At 42.1% G+C, this 21,347-nt stretch overlaps 1 protein-coding gene across 1 annotated transcript in view; it reads right to left on the bottom strand.

Moving 5' to 3' along the window:
* The window catches only part of MIB1 (MIB E3 ubiquitin protein ligase 1), a 110,810-nt gene extending 110,022 nt beyond the window's left edge, over window positions 1-788 (bottom strand). The window contains exon 1 of the mRNA XM_082640413.1: window positions 470-788. Coding sequence (XP_082496539.1) covers window positions 470-698 — 229 coding nt within the window. The 5' untranslated portion in view covers window positions 699-788. The remainder of the gene's footprint in view (window positions 1-469) is intronic.
* Window positions 789-21,347: the final 20,559 nt, after the last annotated feature.

Here is a 21,347-nt window from a genome sequence, read left to right as displayed (position 1 = left end):
AACAAATCCGAGGTACCAACGACCGGTCGGCAATTGTAACCGGTCAACTAAACACCATATGGCAAGGCAAGCCTCCCTTCAGACACTCATCACTCCGTGGCTGATTAATTTCAATGGCTTATTAGACAGGCCTCTCCAGACTCCTTCCCTAGAGGAGGAGGAGGGGAAGTGTCTGCGGTCTTCGCGGTGCTTTGTGCCTTCCAGGCTTGAAAGCATCCCCGTGATGGTGCAGCCATCATTTCCCTTGGGGATGGGACGGAGGAAAGAGAAGAGGGGTCTTTTTTGTAAGTTTTTGTTTACCAGGTATTGAACCTAAAATTCCTTTTGGCTCCTTCCCCGCTGCCTCCAGCCAGGCGCTGCACGGTAGGCGTTCCACCACGGGCTTCTCCCAGGCCTCCCGACGCCCCAGCACCCCGCCTCGCCCCTGCCCCCACGCGCACAGGCCCCGGGCCAGGTGGCCGCCGCTTACCCGTGGGCGCGCTGTCCAGGATACGCAGGTCGTAGGCCCCGGAGCAGCGGTAGTTGGCGGCGGTGCCGTTGTCCCACACCACCACCACCTCCTCAGGGCTCTCGAAGCTCCGGACCGTGCCCACATGGCCCTCGCCGCCGTCCTGCTTCCCCCACTTCCAGTCCGGGCCGCGCACCACTCGGGCCCCGACCCCTTCCACCATCACCCGGTTATTCCTGGAGTTACTCATCGGGGCCCGAGCGGTGGGGTCCGCCGCCGCCGCCGCCGCCGCCGCCGGGGGACCCGTGAGGGAGTTGGGCCCGGGCCGGACTCTCGGCGCCGGCGGGGGCGGCAGCGAGCCCCGGGGGACGTGAGAATAACTCACGGGGGCGGCGGCGCGGTCCCCGCCGAGCCCACAGCCGCTCCCCAGCCGTCGCCGCCGCCGCCGCGCCCCCCGCTCGGTTTGGAGGCCGGACTGCAGCAGCTCCGAGGCGGCGGCGGCGGGCGGGCAGAGAGGAGGGGGCCGTGGGCGGGGACTCCCCCGCTTCCTCCGGGCTCCCCGGCCGGGCTACAGCGACGGCCGCCAGGAGACCACGCTCTCCCCCGACCGGGAGCGCGGGGAGCACAGGGGGCCGGGGGAGGTTATCCCCGGGGAGACGGCGCGGGCGGCCGAGAGCAAGCTTAACTGTCGGCCTATTTTCTCGCCCGGGCCCTCGCTCCGGGGTGGACGCCCGAGCGCCGGCACCGCCTCCTCCCCCGTGGACAGTGATGGTACCTGCCGGCGTCCGGCGAGCGCCCGGGCCCAGGAGCCCCCTTCTCTCTGCCCCCGCGCACGCCGCCGCGCTCCGCCCAGCAACAGAGTCTCCGCCGGGCGAGAGCGGCGCCACATCCGGGTACTGGCGCACCGAAGGCCGCAGCAGCACGTTCTCTGAGGGACTAGGACAGGGCTCCTCAGTAACAGTACGGTGGAAGGATTTTGGAGAGCCGCACGACTGGAGAAAGAAGGCAGAGGAAAATCGTTCCCTAAGCGCCTTGCCAAGGCCCTGTAAGGGTACGCATGCGCACGTCCTGGAAAAGCTAAGGGGCAGACGCCCAGACCCAGTCTGAGGCGATGGAGGGGCGGTTCCCTGGAGTTGTTGCGGACCAGTTGTGCCGCGCGTCCCATTGGCTGTGAGGGAAGAGGCGGGGCAAGGAAGTGCGTCTGGCCGATTTTTAGGTGGGACTGGAGACAGTGAGGATCCGGATGTGGTCTGGGCTGCTGAAAGCGGGTACCTCTGGTGAGGTCAGTCTTTAAACAAGTTCTAGAGTACCTGGATGTACTAAGTGTAAATTTGGGATTACATAACGTTTTAGTCTTTTTGTTTTTAATTTTTATTGGAGTATAGTTGATTTACAATGTGTTAATTTCAGGTGTACAGCAAAGTGAATCTATTATACATATACATATACATATATCTACTCTTTTTTAGATTCTTTTCCCATATAGGCCATTACAGAGTATTGAGTAGAGCTTCCTGTACTATAACAGTAGGTCCTTATTAGTTACCTATTATATATATAGTAGTGTGTTTATGTAGTTTTCTTTTTTAACGGAGTGGGGAATAGGACAGATTATGACACAGATTAAGGGCAACCTGTATTTCTGTATATGTAAATTGAAAGTATTTCAGACCACAGTGGGTAGTGATGTGTTTTTAAACTGAGCAGAATGTTACTGAATGATGTGTGTTTTGCCTTTATGTGGAGTCAAGGTGGTAAGTAGACTCCAAACAGCACAAGCTCATGAGCGAGACTTTACAAGCATATTGCCCATTTAACAACATCTTGCCCATCCATTACATAATTCGGCCCCCAATCACAGAGTGGTTTCTGGCTGCTATTACTTAAATGACATCATGGTGTGTAGGATTTAAAATCATTGGTTCACAGCCCACACGGATGCATTGTTAGCATACTGTTGCTTTTCCTGAGAGTCAAGGGAGCAAGGAATACTCCAGCAGGATCGAATAATCAAGTGGAAAGAAAGGGGGTGTTAAAGAGTAACCAGTGGAAAAAAAAAAGGGTAACCATTGAATGATTATGTAGTGAAATAAATGTTCTTAATTTTTCATGTCAGTGAAACAGGAAAATACCAGTATGGAATCCCAAAGGCCAAACAGAGCTTATTTTAGAAACCAAGCAGTTCAAATATTTGTTCAAAATAAGCAGCCAAATATGTAGTCTGTTTCAAAGCATTTTCATCCTGGAAGTGTTAAATGTGCTATTCTTTCTCTGCCAACTCTCTTTTCTCTCTGGGTTCTTTTCTGGTTTCCTTCTTTTCTTGTTCACCAGTTAAATTGATCACATGCATTAACAACTTGATAAAAGATTTTTAGAAAAAAATATACCCACTGCACAAGTTATACTGTGGTTGACTTTGTAAAGTAAGCTAACTCGAGAAAAGGCCAACTGAGGTGATAAGACAACAGTGCAACCTTGCATTTTACATCAAACCCAGTCTATTGATAATGGCTTTCCATATGTTTGATTGTGTTTATCTCACCCAGGAGTTTTATACTTATGAAGACATCATCTCATATTTAGACAGGCTTTTATTCTCAATACCAGAGATTTGTTATAATAACTTAGAATTTTATTTGTCCTTAAAATGAAAAAGGATCTTAAGAGGTGATCTAGCCCAGTGGTTTTCTTTTCTTTTCTTCCCCCATCCCTTCCCCGCTGCTTGACAAATCCTCTGTTCTTACCCTGACCTATAACAGAAGCTAGGCGCTCTAGATGAAGCAATTCAGGAATTCCCCGGCGGTCCAGCAATATAGCAAGGCTGGTACCTGCCTGTAGTCTTCCCTTCCTCCTGCCTTTGCAGGGGCTCTGCAGAAACTCATCAAAACCTCTGGAGTACCACTGAACACAATTAATCAAATTAACCTAATCCACATATTTGATAAGAAAATTAGGCCAGAACTGATTAAGTAACTTGTCCAGGATTTCAGAGGAAGTTAAGAAAAAAGCAAAAACTATAACCCGTATAATACTGGATGAATTTCTGTATATTAAACAGTCTCTTATCCATCCATCCCCTTATTAAATACATTGTGAATTTATAACACTATCATGTTGCTAAGACTATTTCAGTGCCTTTAAATTAATTCAGTTTGCCAATGGTCTCTAAATATTTTTGATCATACATCCTTTCAGTACAAAATTTTTGAACATGTACTTCCAATGTGTACTTATTAATGTATAACATATATGTATTAGCATGTTACATGTTATATAATATACTCAAAAATAGAAATTACAAGAGGATAAGATACCAAAGAAATAGGAAAGTTTTCATACTTTCTTCCTTCACTCCAATAGGTCATCTTCTGCATCCCTGGATGTTTAAATTAGTATTCTCCAAAGTAGACACACCACAACAACAAGCTCATAATTACAGAAAATAGATTGGTGGTTGCCAGAGGCAGTGATGGGAGGGTGGGTGAATAGCGTGAAGGAGGTCAAATATACATACTTCCAGTTATAAAATAAATAAGTCATGGAGATGTAATGTACAGCATGATGACTATAGTTAGTAATACCATATTGTATATTTGAAAGTTGCTAAAGAATAGATCTCAAGGGCTTCCCTGGTGGCGCAGTGGTTGAGAGTCCACCTGCCGATGCAGGGGACACGGGTTTGTGCCCCAGTCCGGGAAGATCCCACATGCTGCGGAACAGCTGGGCCCGTGAGCCATGACTGCTGAGCCTGCGCGTCTGGAGCCTGTGCTCCTCAACGGGAGAGACCACAACAGTGAGAGGCCCGCGTACCGCAAAAAAAAAAAAAAAAAAAGAATAGATCTCAAAAGTGCTCATCACAAGAAAAAAAAATCTGTAATTATGTGTGGTGACAGATGTTAATTTATTTTGATGATCATTTTGTAATATATATAAATATCAAATCACTAAGTTGTATACCTGAAACTAATATAAGGTTGTATGTCACTTATACCTCAATAAAAAAAAGAGTCTGGGAAATGAGAAGGGGGAAAATAATTGGTCTTATGCATAAAAAGTGTTGCACAGGACTTCCCTGGTGGTGCAGTGGTTAAGAATCCGCCCTCCAATGCAGAGGACTTGGGTTCAAGCCCTGGTCAGGGAACTAAGTCCCACATGCATGCTGCAACTAAGGAGCACACATGCCCCAACTAAGACCATAAGTTCTTTTTTTTTTTAAGTGTTGCACATTGAATTATATCCTCAAAAAAAATAAGCCGTGATACCTATGAATATGACCTTATTTGAAAAAAGAGTGTTCGTAGATGTAATCAAGTTAAGATAAGGTCATACTGGAATAGAATGGGCCCTGAATCCAATGACTGGTGTCCTTACAAGGGAAGGGAAAAGGAGATTTGGACACACAGACATATGGGGACGAAGGCCATGTGACAACAGAGGCAGAGATTGGAGTGATGCTCCTGTAAGACAAGAATGCCAAGGATTGCCAGCAACCAGGAATAAGCAAGGAAAGATTCTTCCCGACTGCCTTCAAAGAGAGGGCACAGTCCTGACAACACCTTGATTTTGGATTTCTAGGCTCCAGAGCTGTGAAAAAATTAATTTCTGTTGTTTTAATCCACGAAGTTTGTGATAGTTTCTTACAGCAGCACTTGGAAACTAATACAACAAGAAAGGAAGAAAATAAGCATAGCTGTTACTGTCCTCATATCTGTTACTGTTCACAATACCATAGTTGATATTTATAACTCCCTCTTTCCATTACACAGCCCACATTTCCTTTTCCCTCTGCCAACATGTCAACTGACCGTAGTCCCATACCTGGCAGGTGGTCCAAATCTTCATTTTTGAAGGACTTCACTCAGTTCTTAGTGGGTGTTGTACTGTGATAATTAATTTTATGTGTCAACTAGACTGGGCCACAGGGTACCCAAACATTTGATCAAACATTATTCTGGGTGTATCTGTGAGTGTATGTGTGTCCGGATGGGACTAACATTTGAATCAGCAGACTGAGTAAAGCAGATTTCCCTCCCTAATATGGGTGGGCCTATTTTAAACAATTGAAGACCTAAATAGAACAAAACAAAACGTCTGAATAAGAGGGAACTTCTCCTGCCTTACTACTTGAGCTGGGACAATGGGGTTTTTTCTGGCCCTGGACTAAGCCCAAAACATCAACTCTTCTTGGGTTTTGAGTCTGTGGACTTTTCAACTGGACCTTACACCTGTCATCAGTCTTCCTAGTACTCAAGCCTTTGGACTCAGACTTAATGCATTAGCTCTCCTGCATCTCCAGCTTACCAACTGAAGATCTTTGGGCTCCCTCAGCCTCCATAATCCATGAGCCAATTCCTTATAGTAAGTCTCGTCATTATATATAAAGATGTGTCCACTTATATATTATCATACATTAATAGTATATTTTATATATTTGTATATATTATATATATGAAGATGTGTGTATATACATGTATACATCCTATTGGTTCTGTTTCTCTGGAGAACCCTAACTAATATGTACCCCCAAAGAATCTCTAGATTCCAAACACAGTCCTTTCTTAACCTTTTCGGTAGCAAGAATCCCATTTCCACTCAATAATTGGGACCCATCCCTCAGTCAGTACAGTCAACTCTCTTCTCTGCTTGTTGGTTTAGTGGTTTGAAAAACCCAAAATGTTCAAGTGTCAGTCTCAACCTCCAATTCAGTGGAAATATTTTGGTATCCTCTGGTGAAAACACTCCTCACTTGGGAAATAAGTTCTTATAACCAGTAAAACACACAGGTGTAGAAATAGGAATCAAAACATTTTTCCAGGGTGGTTATCTACTAGTGTAAGAATGAAAAGAGCCATGTCAACCCCTTGATTCCTGAACCTGTTGATTATGACTATGGGAGCACCATCTATTGGTCACATGTTCAAAGCACATATCTCAGTTGGTGTTCCATGGTCAGGCATTTAGTTTCAACCACAACCTAGAAGAAAGCAGGAGCTATTTCTCAAAGGGAGAATACTTATTGAAAGAAGAGGGCATCATTTTGAACTAAACCCTAGAGTTTTGCACTGGGATTCTACTATCAACATCTGACAGAGGATTCATATTGTATGACAGTCTGTCACAGACATGTAACAATATGGGCCTTGCTGGGTCATGGCCCACATGACAGAGAAGCTTGCTCTGCAGTCTGGGCCTGCTTCAGAGTTTTCTCTTATTTTAGGAACTACTCAAAACTGGCTTGTACAAAGCAATATAAATGTGATATATCTTGTCTCTAAAATACAAAAATGTTCAAGTGTTTTTACCTCTTTCTTAGCAGCTAAAGGTACAATTTGCCTTTTATTTTACAGAGGATATTCTAATATGCCCCAGACCACTGGACTCCTGGCAACTTTATCAAAGTGATAGGATCTAAATTTTCCTAGATTATCTGCCATCCATTGGTATTCATGTGTCTTACTAAGGCATCTAGAGTTCTTGACACTTCTGGCCCACCAAGTCAAATCAATATAATGTCATCACTGTAATGGACTAGCATGGTGTTCTGTGGGATGGTAAGGGAATCAAGGTCTATACAAACTAGATTATGACAGAAAGCAGTAGACTTTACATAGCCCTGAGGAAAGACATTGAAGATGTGCAGCTGCTCCTGCTAGATGAAAGCAGTATGTTTGTGATGATGCCTGTCAAATTGTACTGAGAACAAAGCACTTTGTAGATCAACAATAGCTGGAGCTACACATTGATATCCTCCACTAGAGAGACCACATCTAAAAACAGGAGCTACAATTGAGTCACCACCTGATTAAGTTTGTAATAATACACAGGAGCCATCTTCCTTTGCAGGCTAAAGAGCAACTTAAATGGTGGTGGTGGTGGTGGTGGTGGGGTGATAGGAAGTACTCTCCCTGCATTTTTCAAGTCTTTGATGGTTGCACTAATCTCTGCAACTCCCCTAGGGGTGTAATTTGCTTTTGGTTTATTGTTTTGACAAGGAAGGGCAGTTACAGGACTTCCATTTGGACTTTCTTACTATTATGTTTCCCTCTACAGATGAGGGAGCCAATATGCATATTCTTCCAGTTGCCAAGTATGTCTGTTCCAACTATGCATTCAGGAACTAGGGAACTTAGTTCCCTGAAATCATTGTACAGTGTGCTAGAGCCAAAACTGGATTAACCACGTGACCTCCGTAAGCCACCACTCTGACCAATGGATTCCAGTGGCTACTTGGGTGCCACAAGGATTGACATACTCATAGCCAGTATATAGAAATTCCTAAAAGAGAAATTTCCCTTTCTCTAGTGCCCATTCACTCTGGAAAATGGCTGCTGGTTTTGAGGGGGCAGAAAAAAAAGGAAGGAGAGTTACAGGATAAATTTTTGGCTGTGTCACAGGGCTTTCTCAAGAAGACCCAACCTCTGCTCTATTCAAGAACCTGTGAAATGGCGTATATCCACACTGGATGAAAGGCCATGGCTCTTCACTGTGGTGACTCAGGTCTATGCCTACCAGAGCTAGAATCTTTCTGATTGTATAGATCTAAAAGTATTTAAGTGAGGTGCCCATCTATTTAATTCACTGTGATTAATAGCCACCACCATGGAGCTATGTGAGCTAAAGCATTCTGACTGCCACTCTGGTCCTATTGGCCCATCTTAGTATCTGCGTTCACCTAGTCTCTGGTGGTTAAGCACTGACACCTGGCCTGTTACTGTGGCTTGAAATCAAGGAACCTATTTAAATGGTGAAATCTCCCACCATCAACCCTGACCTATAGATTGCAGCCATCAGTGAGCTTTTTAAAGATGCTAGTGATGCCCTAATCAATGCATTTCTCAACGTCTTAGTGAAAAGAGTGTCCTCTGGGACAATTTTTCCTGCTTCTGAAGCTTTTGGGTTCCTTCCTTGAAATTATACCAGGGAAGTTTTGGCCTCTCAGCCTACTGAAAATAAGCCACCAGTATCAACCAATCTGCTGCTTGAACTACACATTGTATCTGAAAACTCTGGAAAGTGCTCCCATGTTAAATTCATCCCAGTCCAATGTTAAGTTCTGCTTTTTGTTTTTTTTTCAGGCACTTGGAGAATCCTTTCCCTATATATTCTCAGGTCTCTGACAATATAAATTTGAAAAATCTTGCAGTTTGGGGTGGGGGTGGGGATGGCGCTTATGATCTTTCTTCTCCCAAGTCAGAGGATGAACTACTTCAGATGAATTCACTACAGGGTCTTCAATAAATAGAAAGCTAGTCTCCTGAGACATGGGGAAACGGAGTATTTTGGTTGACAAAGAAAGCTCAGAGGAATGAAATGCACACAACCACTTGGATGGATCTCAAGGACATTATCTCAAAGGATTACATACTGCATAATTCCATGTATATAACATTCTTAAAGTGACAAAGTTATAGAGAACAGATAATAGTTCCCAGGGGTTAGAGCTGAGGGAAGGGTATGACTTTTGGGGGCAACACAAGAGTTTCTTTGTGGTGATGGAACAGTTCTGAATCCTGACTGTGGTGATAGTTACTTGAATCCACACATATGATAAAATTTCATAGAACTGTACACTCAAAAAAAAAAGGAGGACATGTAAAAACTGGCAAAATCTGAATAAAGCCTACATCTGAGTTAATAATACTGTATCAATGTCAGTTTCCTACTTTTTACAAGGTACTATGTTTATGTAAGATATCATTGGAGGAAACTGAGCAAAGGGTACACAGCAATTCTATACTATTTTTGCAACTTATTATGAGTCTTAAACTTTTAAAATAAGAAGTAGAAAGAAAAAGAGAAAGAAAGGAAGAAAGAAAGAAAGAAAAAGAGAAAGAAAGGAAGGAAGAATCTAAGGGGGACATGAGGGTTCAAGTTTCTCTAATTTGTCTGAATCCAAATGCCTTCATTCTAAGTCTCAGGGTCCCAATCTATGCCCACAGAAGGGATTCTGGGTCCTCAATGATACTGCACTGATGAGTTAACCAACCCTGGTACTTCCTTGCTTTTCTGTTTCTAGACTTCTTTTATGTGAAAACAAAAATATCCTTCTTGTTTAAGTTGTTTTTAGATCCTTCTTGTTCAGTTGTTTTTGTAACTTGAAGCTGAAAGCAGTCCTAACTAATTCAAGTTCTTGACTCATAATTAGATATAATACTTTAAAAGTTTACTCTCTAGTGATTTCCATCCTCTTCCTTCCTAAAATTATTTTTTCTAAGCATTCAAAAGACAGAAAATTCAACTCAAATTGGCTTAACCAAAAGGGGAAATTCTTAGATCATATAACTGAAAGAAAAAAGAAAAAGAAGTTCTAGTTTAATGCGTGTTTTGGCTTAGGAGCTCAAACAACATCTTTAGGATTCAAGTTTTCTCCAGTTTTCTCATTTCTGCCTTTCCTTTTCTTGGCTTCCTTTATAGTCAAAGTGGCCTCAAGCTCCTGGCTTCATTCATCCTTACTGCTAGAAGTTCTAGCAGAAAAGAGGTTCCCCGCCCCCTCCCAACACTCTCAGCAAAAGTCTCCTTGTGAGACAGTGACTCTGAATGGAAAGTGTACCTATCCTTGAATCAAACTCTGAGGTCATGATAGGCCTGGGTTTCATGTCACTCTTGTTAGATGGGGTGTCAGCTCTACCCAAAGCAGTTGGTCTAGCAGTAGAAGCAAGGATACCAGTGCCAAAGAAAGTGGAATAAATGCTCGAGAAAAAAAAATGTTTTGGAAAATGAATACTAATGACTACATTGGAACATATCATGCAATGCTTAAGCTGAAATTGTTTGAATTCTGAAACAGATTCAGAGGAAATCATCTGACATTTTAGACAGTGTCAACCTTTTGAATAGAAACAATGTGGTAGAATGAAATGAGCACTGAAATGAAGAGACTGGTTCTAGCTAACGCTGAGGCTTGCCAGCTCTGTGAGCCTCAGCAAATCACCTAACTTCTCTGATCCCAGTTACTTCACCTGTAAGATAAAGGCATTAATAATATTTGTACATATAATGGTTCTTGGTTCATATTTTTAACATATCCCGACATGCTTAGGTTTGAGAAGCGCCAAAGTTTGGTGTCTAAGGAGTCACTGCAAGCATTTCTGTGGCCAAACTTGTCAGAAACGCAAGCCTATAGGGGCCATAATCTTTGACATGCGCACCATGCTGGCTCTGGAAGGCACTCCGCTCAGAAGTAGGGACAGTATCAGCCCCCACACACCTGTTGCCTGTCAGAATCCGTCTTTGGGAGCGGAGGCACACTTGCGTCATCCCCACATCTCCTCCGATCCCAGCCAACAAACAGCGCTTCTTTTCTTTTGTCCTTCCAAATTAGATTCACCAACCATGAGAACTTGATATGTAATGTAAGAAGACTCTTGTGACATCTTAGATTTTTTTAAATTAATTAATTTATTTATTTTTGGCTGCATTGGGTCTTCATTGCTGCACGCGGGCTTTCTCTAGTTGTGGCGAGTGGGGGCTACTCTTCATTGCGGTGCATGGGCTTCTCATTGCGGTGGCTTCTCTTGTGGCAGAGCATCAGCTCTAGGTGTGTGGGCTTCAGTAGTTATGGCAACTGGGCTCGGTAGTTGAAGCTCACAGGCTCTAGAGCGCAGGCTCAGTAGTTGTGGCACACGGGCTTAGTTGCTCCGCGGCATGTGGGATCTTCCCAGACCGGGGCTTGAACCCGTGTCCCCTACATCAGCAGGCAGATTCTTAACTGCTGAGCCACCAGGGAAGCCCTGTTTTGTTTTGTTTTGTTTTGTTCCCAGGAAGATGAGAGAGCGATCCTTCCCTCCCTGTTGGCATGTGTTCAGATGCTCAACATATAAATTCCAGCAGTTCCTCATGTTACCATGAACCCTTTTGAGTTCTCTCAGGCATTCCATCACAGAAAAAGTTGCCAACTGACAGTGAGTGCAATTATAATTCCTAGTGCTAAACCATACAAACTTTCCCTTATCTATTACTTCTCTACCCACAAGGTCCACCACACTTACAACGTTTCACTGGGATACTCTGGTGGGAAGATGAGAGGTGGGTAATGGTTGCATAACAATCTGAACACAGTGAATGCCACTAAAGTGTACACTTAAAAATGGTTAAAATGATAAATGTTATGCTATGTATGTTTTGACACAATAAAAAGAAAATGAAACAAGAATTACAGTATGATCCAGCAATTCCACTCCTAGGTATATACCCAAAGAAATTGAAAGCAGTCACTCAAACAAATATTTGTCTGACAATGTTCATTGCAGCATTATTCACAATAGCCGAAAGGTGGAAACAACCCAAGTGTTCATCAACAGATGAATGGATAAACAAAATGTGGTATATACATACAATGGAACATTATTTAGCCATAAAAACAAGTGAAGTTCTGATGCTAGAACATGGGTGAACCTTGAAGACATTATAATAAGTGAAATATGCCATACAAAAAAGGATAAATATTGTATGACTCCAGTTATATAAGGTACCTATAATAGTCAAATTCACAGAGATAGCAAGTAGATTAAAAGTTACCAGAGAGGGTGGTGGAAAGGCAATGAGGAGTCATTGCTCAGTGGTTACAGAGTTTCTGCTTGGGGCAGTGAAAAAGTTTTGGAAATGGACGTGGTGATGATTGTGCAACATTGAAAATGTAATTAGTGTCACTGAATATTACACTTAAAAATGGTTAGGGACTCCCCTGGTGGTGCAGTGGTTAAGAATCCACCTGCCAATACAGGGGACACGGGTTTGAGCCCTGGTCCGGGAAGATCCCACATGCCGTGGAGCAACTAAACCTGTGCGCCACAACTACTGAACCTGCGCTCTAGAGCCCACAGGCCACAACTACTGAGCCCGAGTGACACAACTACTGAAGCCCGCATGCCTAGAGCCCATGCTCCTCAACAAGAGAAGCCATGCAATGAGAAGCCCATGCACCGCAACAGAAAGTGGCCCCCGCTCACCGCAACTAGAGAAAGCCTGTGTGCAGCAACGAAGACCCAACGCAGCCAAAAATAAATAAATTAATTAATTTTTAAAAAAAGGTTAAAGTGACAACTTTTGTTATACTTATTTGACCACATATAATACATATAATGACAGCACATTTATTTACTACATAAATATGTATTTATTTATAGTTTTTTAAAATTTATGATGTAGTATACTAAAAACCATTGAATTGTACACTTTAAGCGCTGTAATTGTATGGTATGTGAATTATACCTCAGTAAAGCTGTTTTTAATGCTATTTATTATTTTGTTTTTGTTTGTTTGTTTTTTGGCCACGCCACATGGCATATGGGATCTTAGTTCCCTGACCAGGGATTGAACCCGTGCCCCCTGCAGTGGAAGCACAGAGTCTTAACCACTGGACCACCAGGGTAGTCCCTCAGTAAAGCTGTCTTTAAAAACAAGGCAGAGATTGACTGAATGGATAAAAAATAATTACAAAACATGATCCAACCATACGCTAAGAGATTCACTTTAGTATCAAAGATACAAATAGATGGAAAATGAAAGGATGGAAAAAATATATTCCATGTGTATTAGTTCTCTATGACAAATTACCACAACCTGGGTGGCTGAAAACAATGGAAATTTATTCTCTTGCAGTTCTGGAGACCAGAGGTCCACAATAAAGGTATCAGCCAGATTAGTTCCTTCCAGTTGCTGAGGGAAAATCCATCCCATGCCTCTCTCCTAGCTGCTGGTGGCTCCTAGCATCCTTGTTATTCCATGGCTGGTAGATACATCACTCCAATCTGTGCCTCCATCTTCACATTGCCATCTTTTCTGTGTATCTCTCAAATATCCCTTTCCTTTCTCTTGTAGGGTCATCTATCATTGGATTTAAGGCCCAACCTAAGACCAAGATGATTTCATCTCAAGACCCTTAACCCAGCTGCAGCAAAGACCTTATTTCCAACTAAGGTTACATTCACAAGTATCAGGACTTAGACATATCTTTTTACAGTCACTATTCAACCGACTGCAACATGCAAATAGTAACAAAAAGAGAGCTGGGTAGCTAGATTAATAGCTTAAAATAAAAACTTTAAGTAAAAAATTGTTACCAAAGACAAAGAAAGACATTATATACTGATAAGAAGGTCAGTCCTTCAAGAAGATATAACAGTTATAAACATACATCCACCTAACAACAGAGCCCTAAAATATATGAAGCAAAAACTGGCGTAATTGAAGGGATAAACAGCTCTACAGTAATAGTTGAAGACTCCAAAACGCTATATCAGTAATGGATGAACAACCTCACAGAAGATCAATAAGGAAATAAAGATTCAACACTATAAGCCAATAGACCTAACAGACATCTATAGAACACCCCACCCAACAACAACAGAATACATATTCTTGTCAACTAAACATGGAAATTTCTCCAGGATGGACCATATGTTAAGCCACAAAACAAATCTCAATAAATTTAAAAGACTGAAATCATACAAAGTATCTTATATGGCCACAATAGAATGAAACTAGAAATTAGTAACAGAAGGGAATTGGAAATTTGCAAATATGTGGAAATTAAACAACACATTTTTTTTAAACATCTTTATTGGTGTATAATTGCTTTACAGTATTGTGTTAGTTTCTGCCTTATAACAAAGTGAATCAGCTATATACATATGTATATCCCCATATCCCCTCCCTCTTTCATCTCCCTTCCTTATCCCACCTCTCTAGGTGGTCGCAAAGCACCGAGCTGATCTCCCTGTGCCATGCAGCTGCTTCTCACTAGCTATCTATTTACATTTGGTAGTGTATATATGTCAATGCTACTCTCTCACTTTGTCCCAGCTTACCCTTCCCCCTCCCCGTGTCCTCAAGTCCATTCTCTACGTCTAAACAACATACTCTTAAACAATCTGTGGGTCAAAGAAGAAATCAAAAGAAAGATTAGAAAATAATTTAGGATGAATGAAAATGAAAACATCAAAACTCATGGGAATACAGCAAAAGCAGTGCTCAGAGAGAAATTTATAACTGAAAATGCTTACATTAAAAAAGAAGAGAGATCCCAAATCAATAATCTAAAATTATACCCTAAGAAACTAGAAAGAGAAAAGCAAGCTACACCCAAAGCTAACAGAAGGAAGGAAATAATAAAGATTAGACCAGAGATAAATGATATAAAGAATAGAAAAACAAAACCAGTGAAACCAAAAGTTGATTCTTCGAAAACAACAAAAGGGACAAATTTTTACCTAGACTGACTAAGAAAAACAGAGAAGATGTAAATTACTAAAATCAGATTGAAAGTGGAGACCTTATACAAATAAAAGGGATTATTAAAAAAATACTATGAACAACTATATGCTGACAAATTAGATAATCTAAATGAAATGGACAAACTCCTAGAAAAACACATACTACCAAAACTGACTCAAGAAAAAATAGAAGAATTTGAACAGACTTATAACAAGTAAAAGATTGAATCAGAAATCAAAAACCTTCCCCCGCAAAAAATCCTAGGGCCAGAAGGCTCACGGGTGAACTCTACCAAACATTTAAAGAATTAGCACCAACACTTCTCAAACTCCTCCGAAAAATAAAAAAAGGAAGAAGAATTTCCTAATTCATTCATGATACCAGCATTACCTTGATACCAAAGCCAGGCAAAACCAACACAAAAAAGGGAAACTAGAGACCAATATCCCTTATGAATAGAGGTGAAAAAAAAACCTCAACAAAATAGTAGCAAACCTAATCCAGCAGCACAGTAAGAGGAGTATACATCATGACCAAGTGGGATTTATCCTAGAACACAAGGGTAGTTCAACATGTGAAAACTATACCACATTACCAGAATAAAGGGGAAAAAAACCCACATGATCATCTCATTTGATGCAGAAAAAGCATTTGAAAATATCCAACACCTTTTCATGATGAAAACTTTCAACAAACTAGGAGTAGAAGGGAATTTCCTCACCATGATAAAGGGGATTTATAAAAAACTCACTGCTAACATTCTACTCAATGGTCAAGGCTATACTCTTTTTTTTGGTGGGGGGATCCAGGGATTGACCCTCACCATGGCAGTGAAAGCATCAAGTCCTAACCATTGGACCACCAGGGAATTCCCAAGGCTGTACTCTTTTTTTTTTTTAAGTTTTTTTTTTTTTTTTTTTTACAAATCTTGACAGGGTTTTTTTATTTTTTTATTTTTTTTTGGCTGCGTTGGGTCTTCGTTGCTGTGCGTGGGTTTTCTCTAGTTGTGGTGAGCAGGGGCTACTCTTTGTTGTGGTGCTCAGGCTTCTCATTGCAGTGGCTTCTCTTGTTGCAGAGCATAGGCTCTAGGGCGCACAGGCTTCAGTAGTTGTGGCACACGGGCTCAGTAGTTGTGGCGCACAGACTTAGTTGCTCCCCATGTGGGATCTTCCCAGACCAGGGCTTGAACCCGTGTCCCCTGCATTGGCAGGCGGATTCTTAACCACTGCGCCACCAGGGAAGCCCTAAGTTTTTTTTTTTTTTTGATGTGGACCGTTTTTAAAGCCTTTATTGAATTTGTTACAATATTGCTTCTGTCTTATGTTTTAGTTTTTTGGCCGCAAGTCATGTGGGATCTTAGCTCCCCAACCAGGGATCGAACCCACATCCCCAGCATTGGAAGGCGAGTCTTAACCACTGGACCGACTGGGAAGTCCCAAGGCTGTACTCTCATCTAAGGCTCAGGGTCCTCTTCCAAGTTCACGTAGTTATTTGGAGAATTCATTTTCTTGCAGCTTTAGAACTCATGGAGCCTTGCTTCTTAAAGTTCAGCAGAAGAAAGAATCTCTGACTTCTTCCATGTCTGACCCCTGGACCCTCCTTTAAAGGGCTCATCTGATTAGGTCAGTCCAACCAGGATAATCTCCCCTTTGATTACTCAAAGTCAACTGATTACAGACCTTGATTACACCTGTAAAATCGCTTCACCTTTGCCATAAAATGTAACATAATCACAGAAATATCCCATCATATTCGCACATCCCACCCACACCCAAGGGGAGGGGATTATACAAGGGTGAGTACAGGCATACGTCATTTTATTGTGCTTTGCTTCATTCCACTTTGTAGATATTGCATTCTTACACATTGAAGGTTGTGGCAACCCTGCTTTGTCAGGTGATGGTTAACATTTTTTTAGCAATAAAGTATTTTTCCATTAAGGTATGTACATTTTTTAGACATAATGCTATTATTGCACATTTAACAGACTAAAGTATAGTGTAAACATAACTTTTATATGTACTGTGAAACCAAAAAATTCGTGTGACTTGCTCTATTATGATACTTGCTTTATTGCAGTGATCTGGAACCAAACACAATATCTCCGAGGTAAACCTGAACATCACGGGGAGGAATCTTGAGAGGAGGACATCTTGGAATTCTGCCTACCATAGGTTATGATCTTTGATGAAGTAGGAACGGACATTGCCTTCACCTGTGTTTGGGTATCACCCCACCCCCCCACTTCCTATGTCCCCAAGGACCATATCCCATCAGTCATACAAGTGTGAGTGTGTATACAGGTAAGTTTGGAGGTACTCAACTGAGAACATAAGAACATATTATTCTCTTTTCCTTTTCTTTTCTTTCTTTCTTTCTTTTTTTTTTTAACTTAAATGAGTTGCCTTGCTTAAGAACTGATTTTATCACATTCTTGCAGTGTTTCACGTGACCACTCCACACTTGCCTACTATGGGTACACTTACTTGTAAACAAGCTATTTGGGAATTAACAGGGCAGAGTGTTTTCACAGATGTCACGGTGGCCAAAAATCTTTCTCTTTCCAACTACGTATGATCAGAAAGCTGCATCTTTGCATGAAGGCTAGTTATTGAAGTTCTATTAAGATAATTTTGATCTTAAACACTTCAATTGAAACCCATACGATAGCTTCTCTTTTTCTTTCTGTCTGTCTGTATGTCATTTTATCTTACACAAAGAATGTCTTTGGCTTTTCCCTGGGGAAGGAGGAAGAAGAAGCATCAACTCTATGTTCCTCCAGTTGGGTTAGAATCTGTAAGTTAATCTGCTCCATAGGAAGGTATTCCCAAATGACTCCAGTTACCTTGGAGGAAACAGGCTAATTTATCTCCCTATTATGGATACTACTTGGCTGCCATACTCTGAATCTAATAAACGCAAATTAACCTTGAGGGGAGCTTTAGAGATCACAGTGATAAATCTAAACAGTACAGATTGGGCTGTGAACCAGAAACTCATCTGCCCCCTTCACCACTTCTTAAGCTTTCAAAACGTTCAATTTGTTTCTTGCTTAGGCTTCCACAGGGCGTCTCACATGTACAGTCTTCCTTTCCAAAATGACTTTTTGCCTGTTAGTTGAGCCCTTCCTTATTTTAACTCCTTTTCTCATCCTGAAGTCTCTTGCTTCAGTTCCCAGGGTATACTGCTCTTCCCAAAGAAATCAATCACTTGGAAATCGGATTGTTAGTGCTAAGGTTGGACTTCGCTCGTGTTAGGGATCGTTAGTGCTAAAGTTAGGGCTGCAGTTAGTGCAATAAGGATTAAAACTGAGGAATTTAGGGTCATAGTGTTTTATTAATAAATAATTTGGTGACCATCTGCAAGTTTGTATAACAATCCATCTAGAACTACAATATCTTTTTAACTGAATGTAACCTAAAATTTTGTGTTTCATTAAGTTTAAGTCTTGTGATTTGCAGTTCTGGCATTCTCTGTCAGTATAAACCATTCTGTCCTCTGATTTCTGTTGCTGATTTGCCATATAACTGAGGAGGTTAAGGGTGTTCCCTATTACAGGTAGAATTTTTGCTTTGTCCAAAAGTTAAAGGAAAAAAACCCCAGAAACATTGCTAACTAAGAGGTTTAATTCCTCCTAAAAACCCTCAGGGAGTCCACATAAAAGAGTTATATTCTGAACCCACCTTTATCTTAATGTAAATACAGAGGGATAGATACAGAAACAACTATATCTACATATAACTATAAACCAAGAACCCAGGGCTTCCCTGGTGGCGCAGTGGTTGAGAATCTGCCTGCCAATGCAGGGGACACAGGTTCGAGCCCTGGTCTGGGAAGATCCCACATGCCGTGGAGCAACTAGGCCCGTGAGCCACAACTACTGAGCCTGCACGTCTGGAGCCTGTGCTCCGCAACGAGAGAGGCCGCGATAGTGAGAGGCCTGCGCACCGCGATGAAGTGTGGCCCCCGCTTGCCGCAACTAGAGAAAGCCCTCGCACAGAAACGAAGACCCAACACAGCCAAAAATAAATAAATAAATAAGTTTATTAAAAAAAAAAAAAAAAAAACCAAGAACCCAGATCTTTGTTTCTAAATACCATTCCTTAATAAAAGGAACCAGGGCACATAATACAAAATCTGTGAAGGTATGTTCCTATTTAAAACTTGTCTTAGAATGTTTTGGCCTTTCTTACTTTTAGCTATATATCTTTTCATGTGATTTACTCCTTTACAATTAGCTTTGTATGTGTATATATATATATATAACTTTTTTAATGTTTAAAAAGTAAATGTTCATTGTGACAATTTTAAAAAGAGAAGTATAAAGAAAAAACCCAAAAATCTCTCAATGGGTTTCTCAGTTTTGAACATTGATTGAAACAGCTGAAATCTTTAACTTGTTTAAAACATTCCTACAATAAATAATGAGCCATTGGGCTTCCCTGGTGGAGCAGTGGTTAAGAATCCACCTGCCAGTGCAGGGGACACAGGTTCGAGCCCTGGTCCAGGATGATCCCACATGCCATGGGGCAACTAAGCCCGTGCGCCACAGCTACAGAGCCCATGCGCTCTGGAGCCCACGCACCACAACTAGAGAATAAGCCTCAAGGAGATCTCGAAACAAAGACCTGACGCAGCCAAAAAAAAAAAAAAAGATGTTGGTCAGGTTGTGTTTTCATATGGAGGCTTAACTGGGGAAGGATCTGTTTCCAAGCTCATTCAGGGTGTTGGTAGAATTCATTCCTTACCGTTGTAGGACTGAGGGCCCCATATTTTTGCTGGTTGTCAGCTAGAGGCTACCCATAAGTCCTAGAGGCCACCACTAGTTCTCTGCCATGTGGCCCTCTCCATGGGCAGTTCATATGGCTGTTGGCTTCTTCAAGGTGATCAGGAGAGCTTTTAGCTCCAGTCTGCTAAGCTGGAGTCATATAATATAGTGTAATCCCAGGAGTGGTGATATCGCATCACTTTTACCATAGTTTATCGGCTAGAAGTCACAGGTTGTACCTGCACTCAAGGAGAAAGGATTAAACAAAGGCATGAGCACCAGGAGAAAGAGATCACTGGGGATTGTGTTGGGGTCTGAGCTCTCATTTCCTCATCTAAATTGGAAGTAATAGTTCTTGTCTTAAGGAAGATGGTGAATGTTCTTCTTATAGGAAAGAAACTTGGGCCTCTTCCATTTCAACCATCTTATTTTATAGACAAGGAATTGAGGCTCCAAAAGAGTAAATGGTTTGCCTGAGTTTGGTGGATGAATTCAGAGTTGTTTATTCCCAGGTCAGCATGCTTTCTACACACTGTGATGCCTATGAAGTATCTTATTTTATTTTATGATATTTTTCACTTCAAACTTAAGCAAAATGAAATGTACTTGTATGTATTGTGGGCAGGGTAGAAGGCAGGTGCAGGTATTGCAAAGAACGCTGCATGTAAATTGTCAAGTATGGCAACTGCCATGTGCGTTTGAGTTTCTGGGTGTGCTCAAGTACAAGAGCCAGTGAGTGAAAGAGAATTACTTATATTCAGGTGGAACCTAATGCATACATTATTTCATTTAGTCATCTTAACAACTCTGTAAATCAGAAATTACTGCTCTACAGATTAAAAGATAAAACAGGCTCAGTGAAGATAACAATTATTCTGGGTACTGTCAACCATCAAGTTGCAATGACCAAATCATAGCCAAATAAAATAAATTGCTCACTCTGGCCCATTCCATTTCCCTATCACTAATTTATATCCTGTGAAATTTGTCACAGTCTATACAGCCCTTGCCTTTTTTCCTTTTGCTATCTGAGCTTTGCTACTCCTGGTAACTTTTGGTGGGAGGAGCTCATAATAACCGATTGTCAAATCTGCTAATCCTTTTAGATGTCTGTATCTCCTGGCTTTAGTCATGTTGCCATAAATAAGCCGAGCAGGACCTACTTCATAAATGGTTTCTTGTCCGTATATTAGGTAATTGAATTTCCATATGTCTATAAATTCAGAGCATTAATGAACCACAGATAGACTTTTAAAAATGTTGAATCCCCAGTCCCTATTCTTGATCTCCTCATTTATTTTTGGGAACCACTTCTCTTTAAGGCATACTTAGCTACTTAAAGGATTCAGAGAGATTTAAAGTCAAGTATGAATGCCTTCACTACTGAATGTTTATAGACTATTTTTTCTCTTTTGATAGTCTTGGGGGCAACACAACTTCCTGGGGGATGTAGGATTTTTTTTCACTACATAGTGCATCCTCCTAACATATCTTTGACATTAACTCCCCAAATCTTACAACTGCAGCGTACACTTCCTGGGCACCCTAAACCTGCTAGTTTACCGGAAGGATTAACCAAGACCCTTGCGGAATCGTTCAAGGACACTGGGGCAGGTGCCCGCCCCGGGGCATGAACGCGTGCTGCCAGGCCCATTTCTTTCTCCGAAATGGCACCCGCTCTCTCCCAACCCTGGGGGTTCACTCAGGCTGACTGCGACCCGGCCGAGAGAACGCCGTCCGCCGTCTCGGGGGCCAAGCTTGGAAACGCGCCACAGAAGGTTCCTGAGTGGCAGGCGGTGGGGGGCGGACCGGGGGAAGCCGGGGCGGAGCCGGCGGAGTACGGCGTGCCGGGCTACGCCTCCTGGGGCCACTGGGCCGCGCCCGTTGGCGGAAGCCCGGCTCAGTCCGGCCGGAGAC

Source organism: Mesoplodon mirus (genome assembly GCF_964341445.2).
Source record: "Mesoplodon mirus genome assembly, chromosome: 13".
Lineage (NCBI taxonomy): Eukaryota > Metazoa > Chordata > Mammalia > Artiodactyla > Ziphiidae > Mesoplodon > Mesoplodon mirus.
Note: the sequence above shows the minus strand (reverse complement) of the source record. Positions and strands in the feature narration are given on the sequence as shown.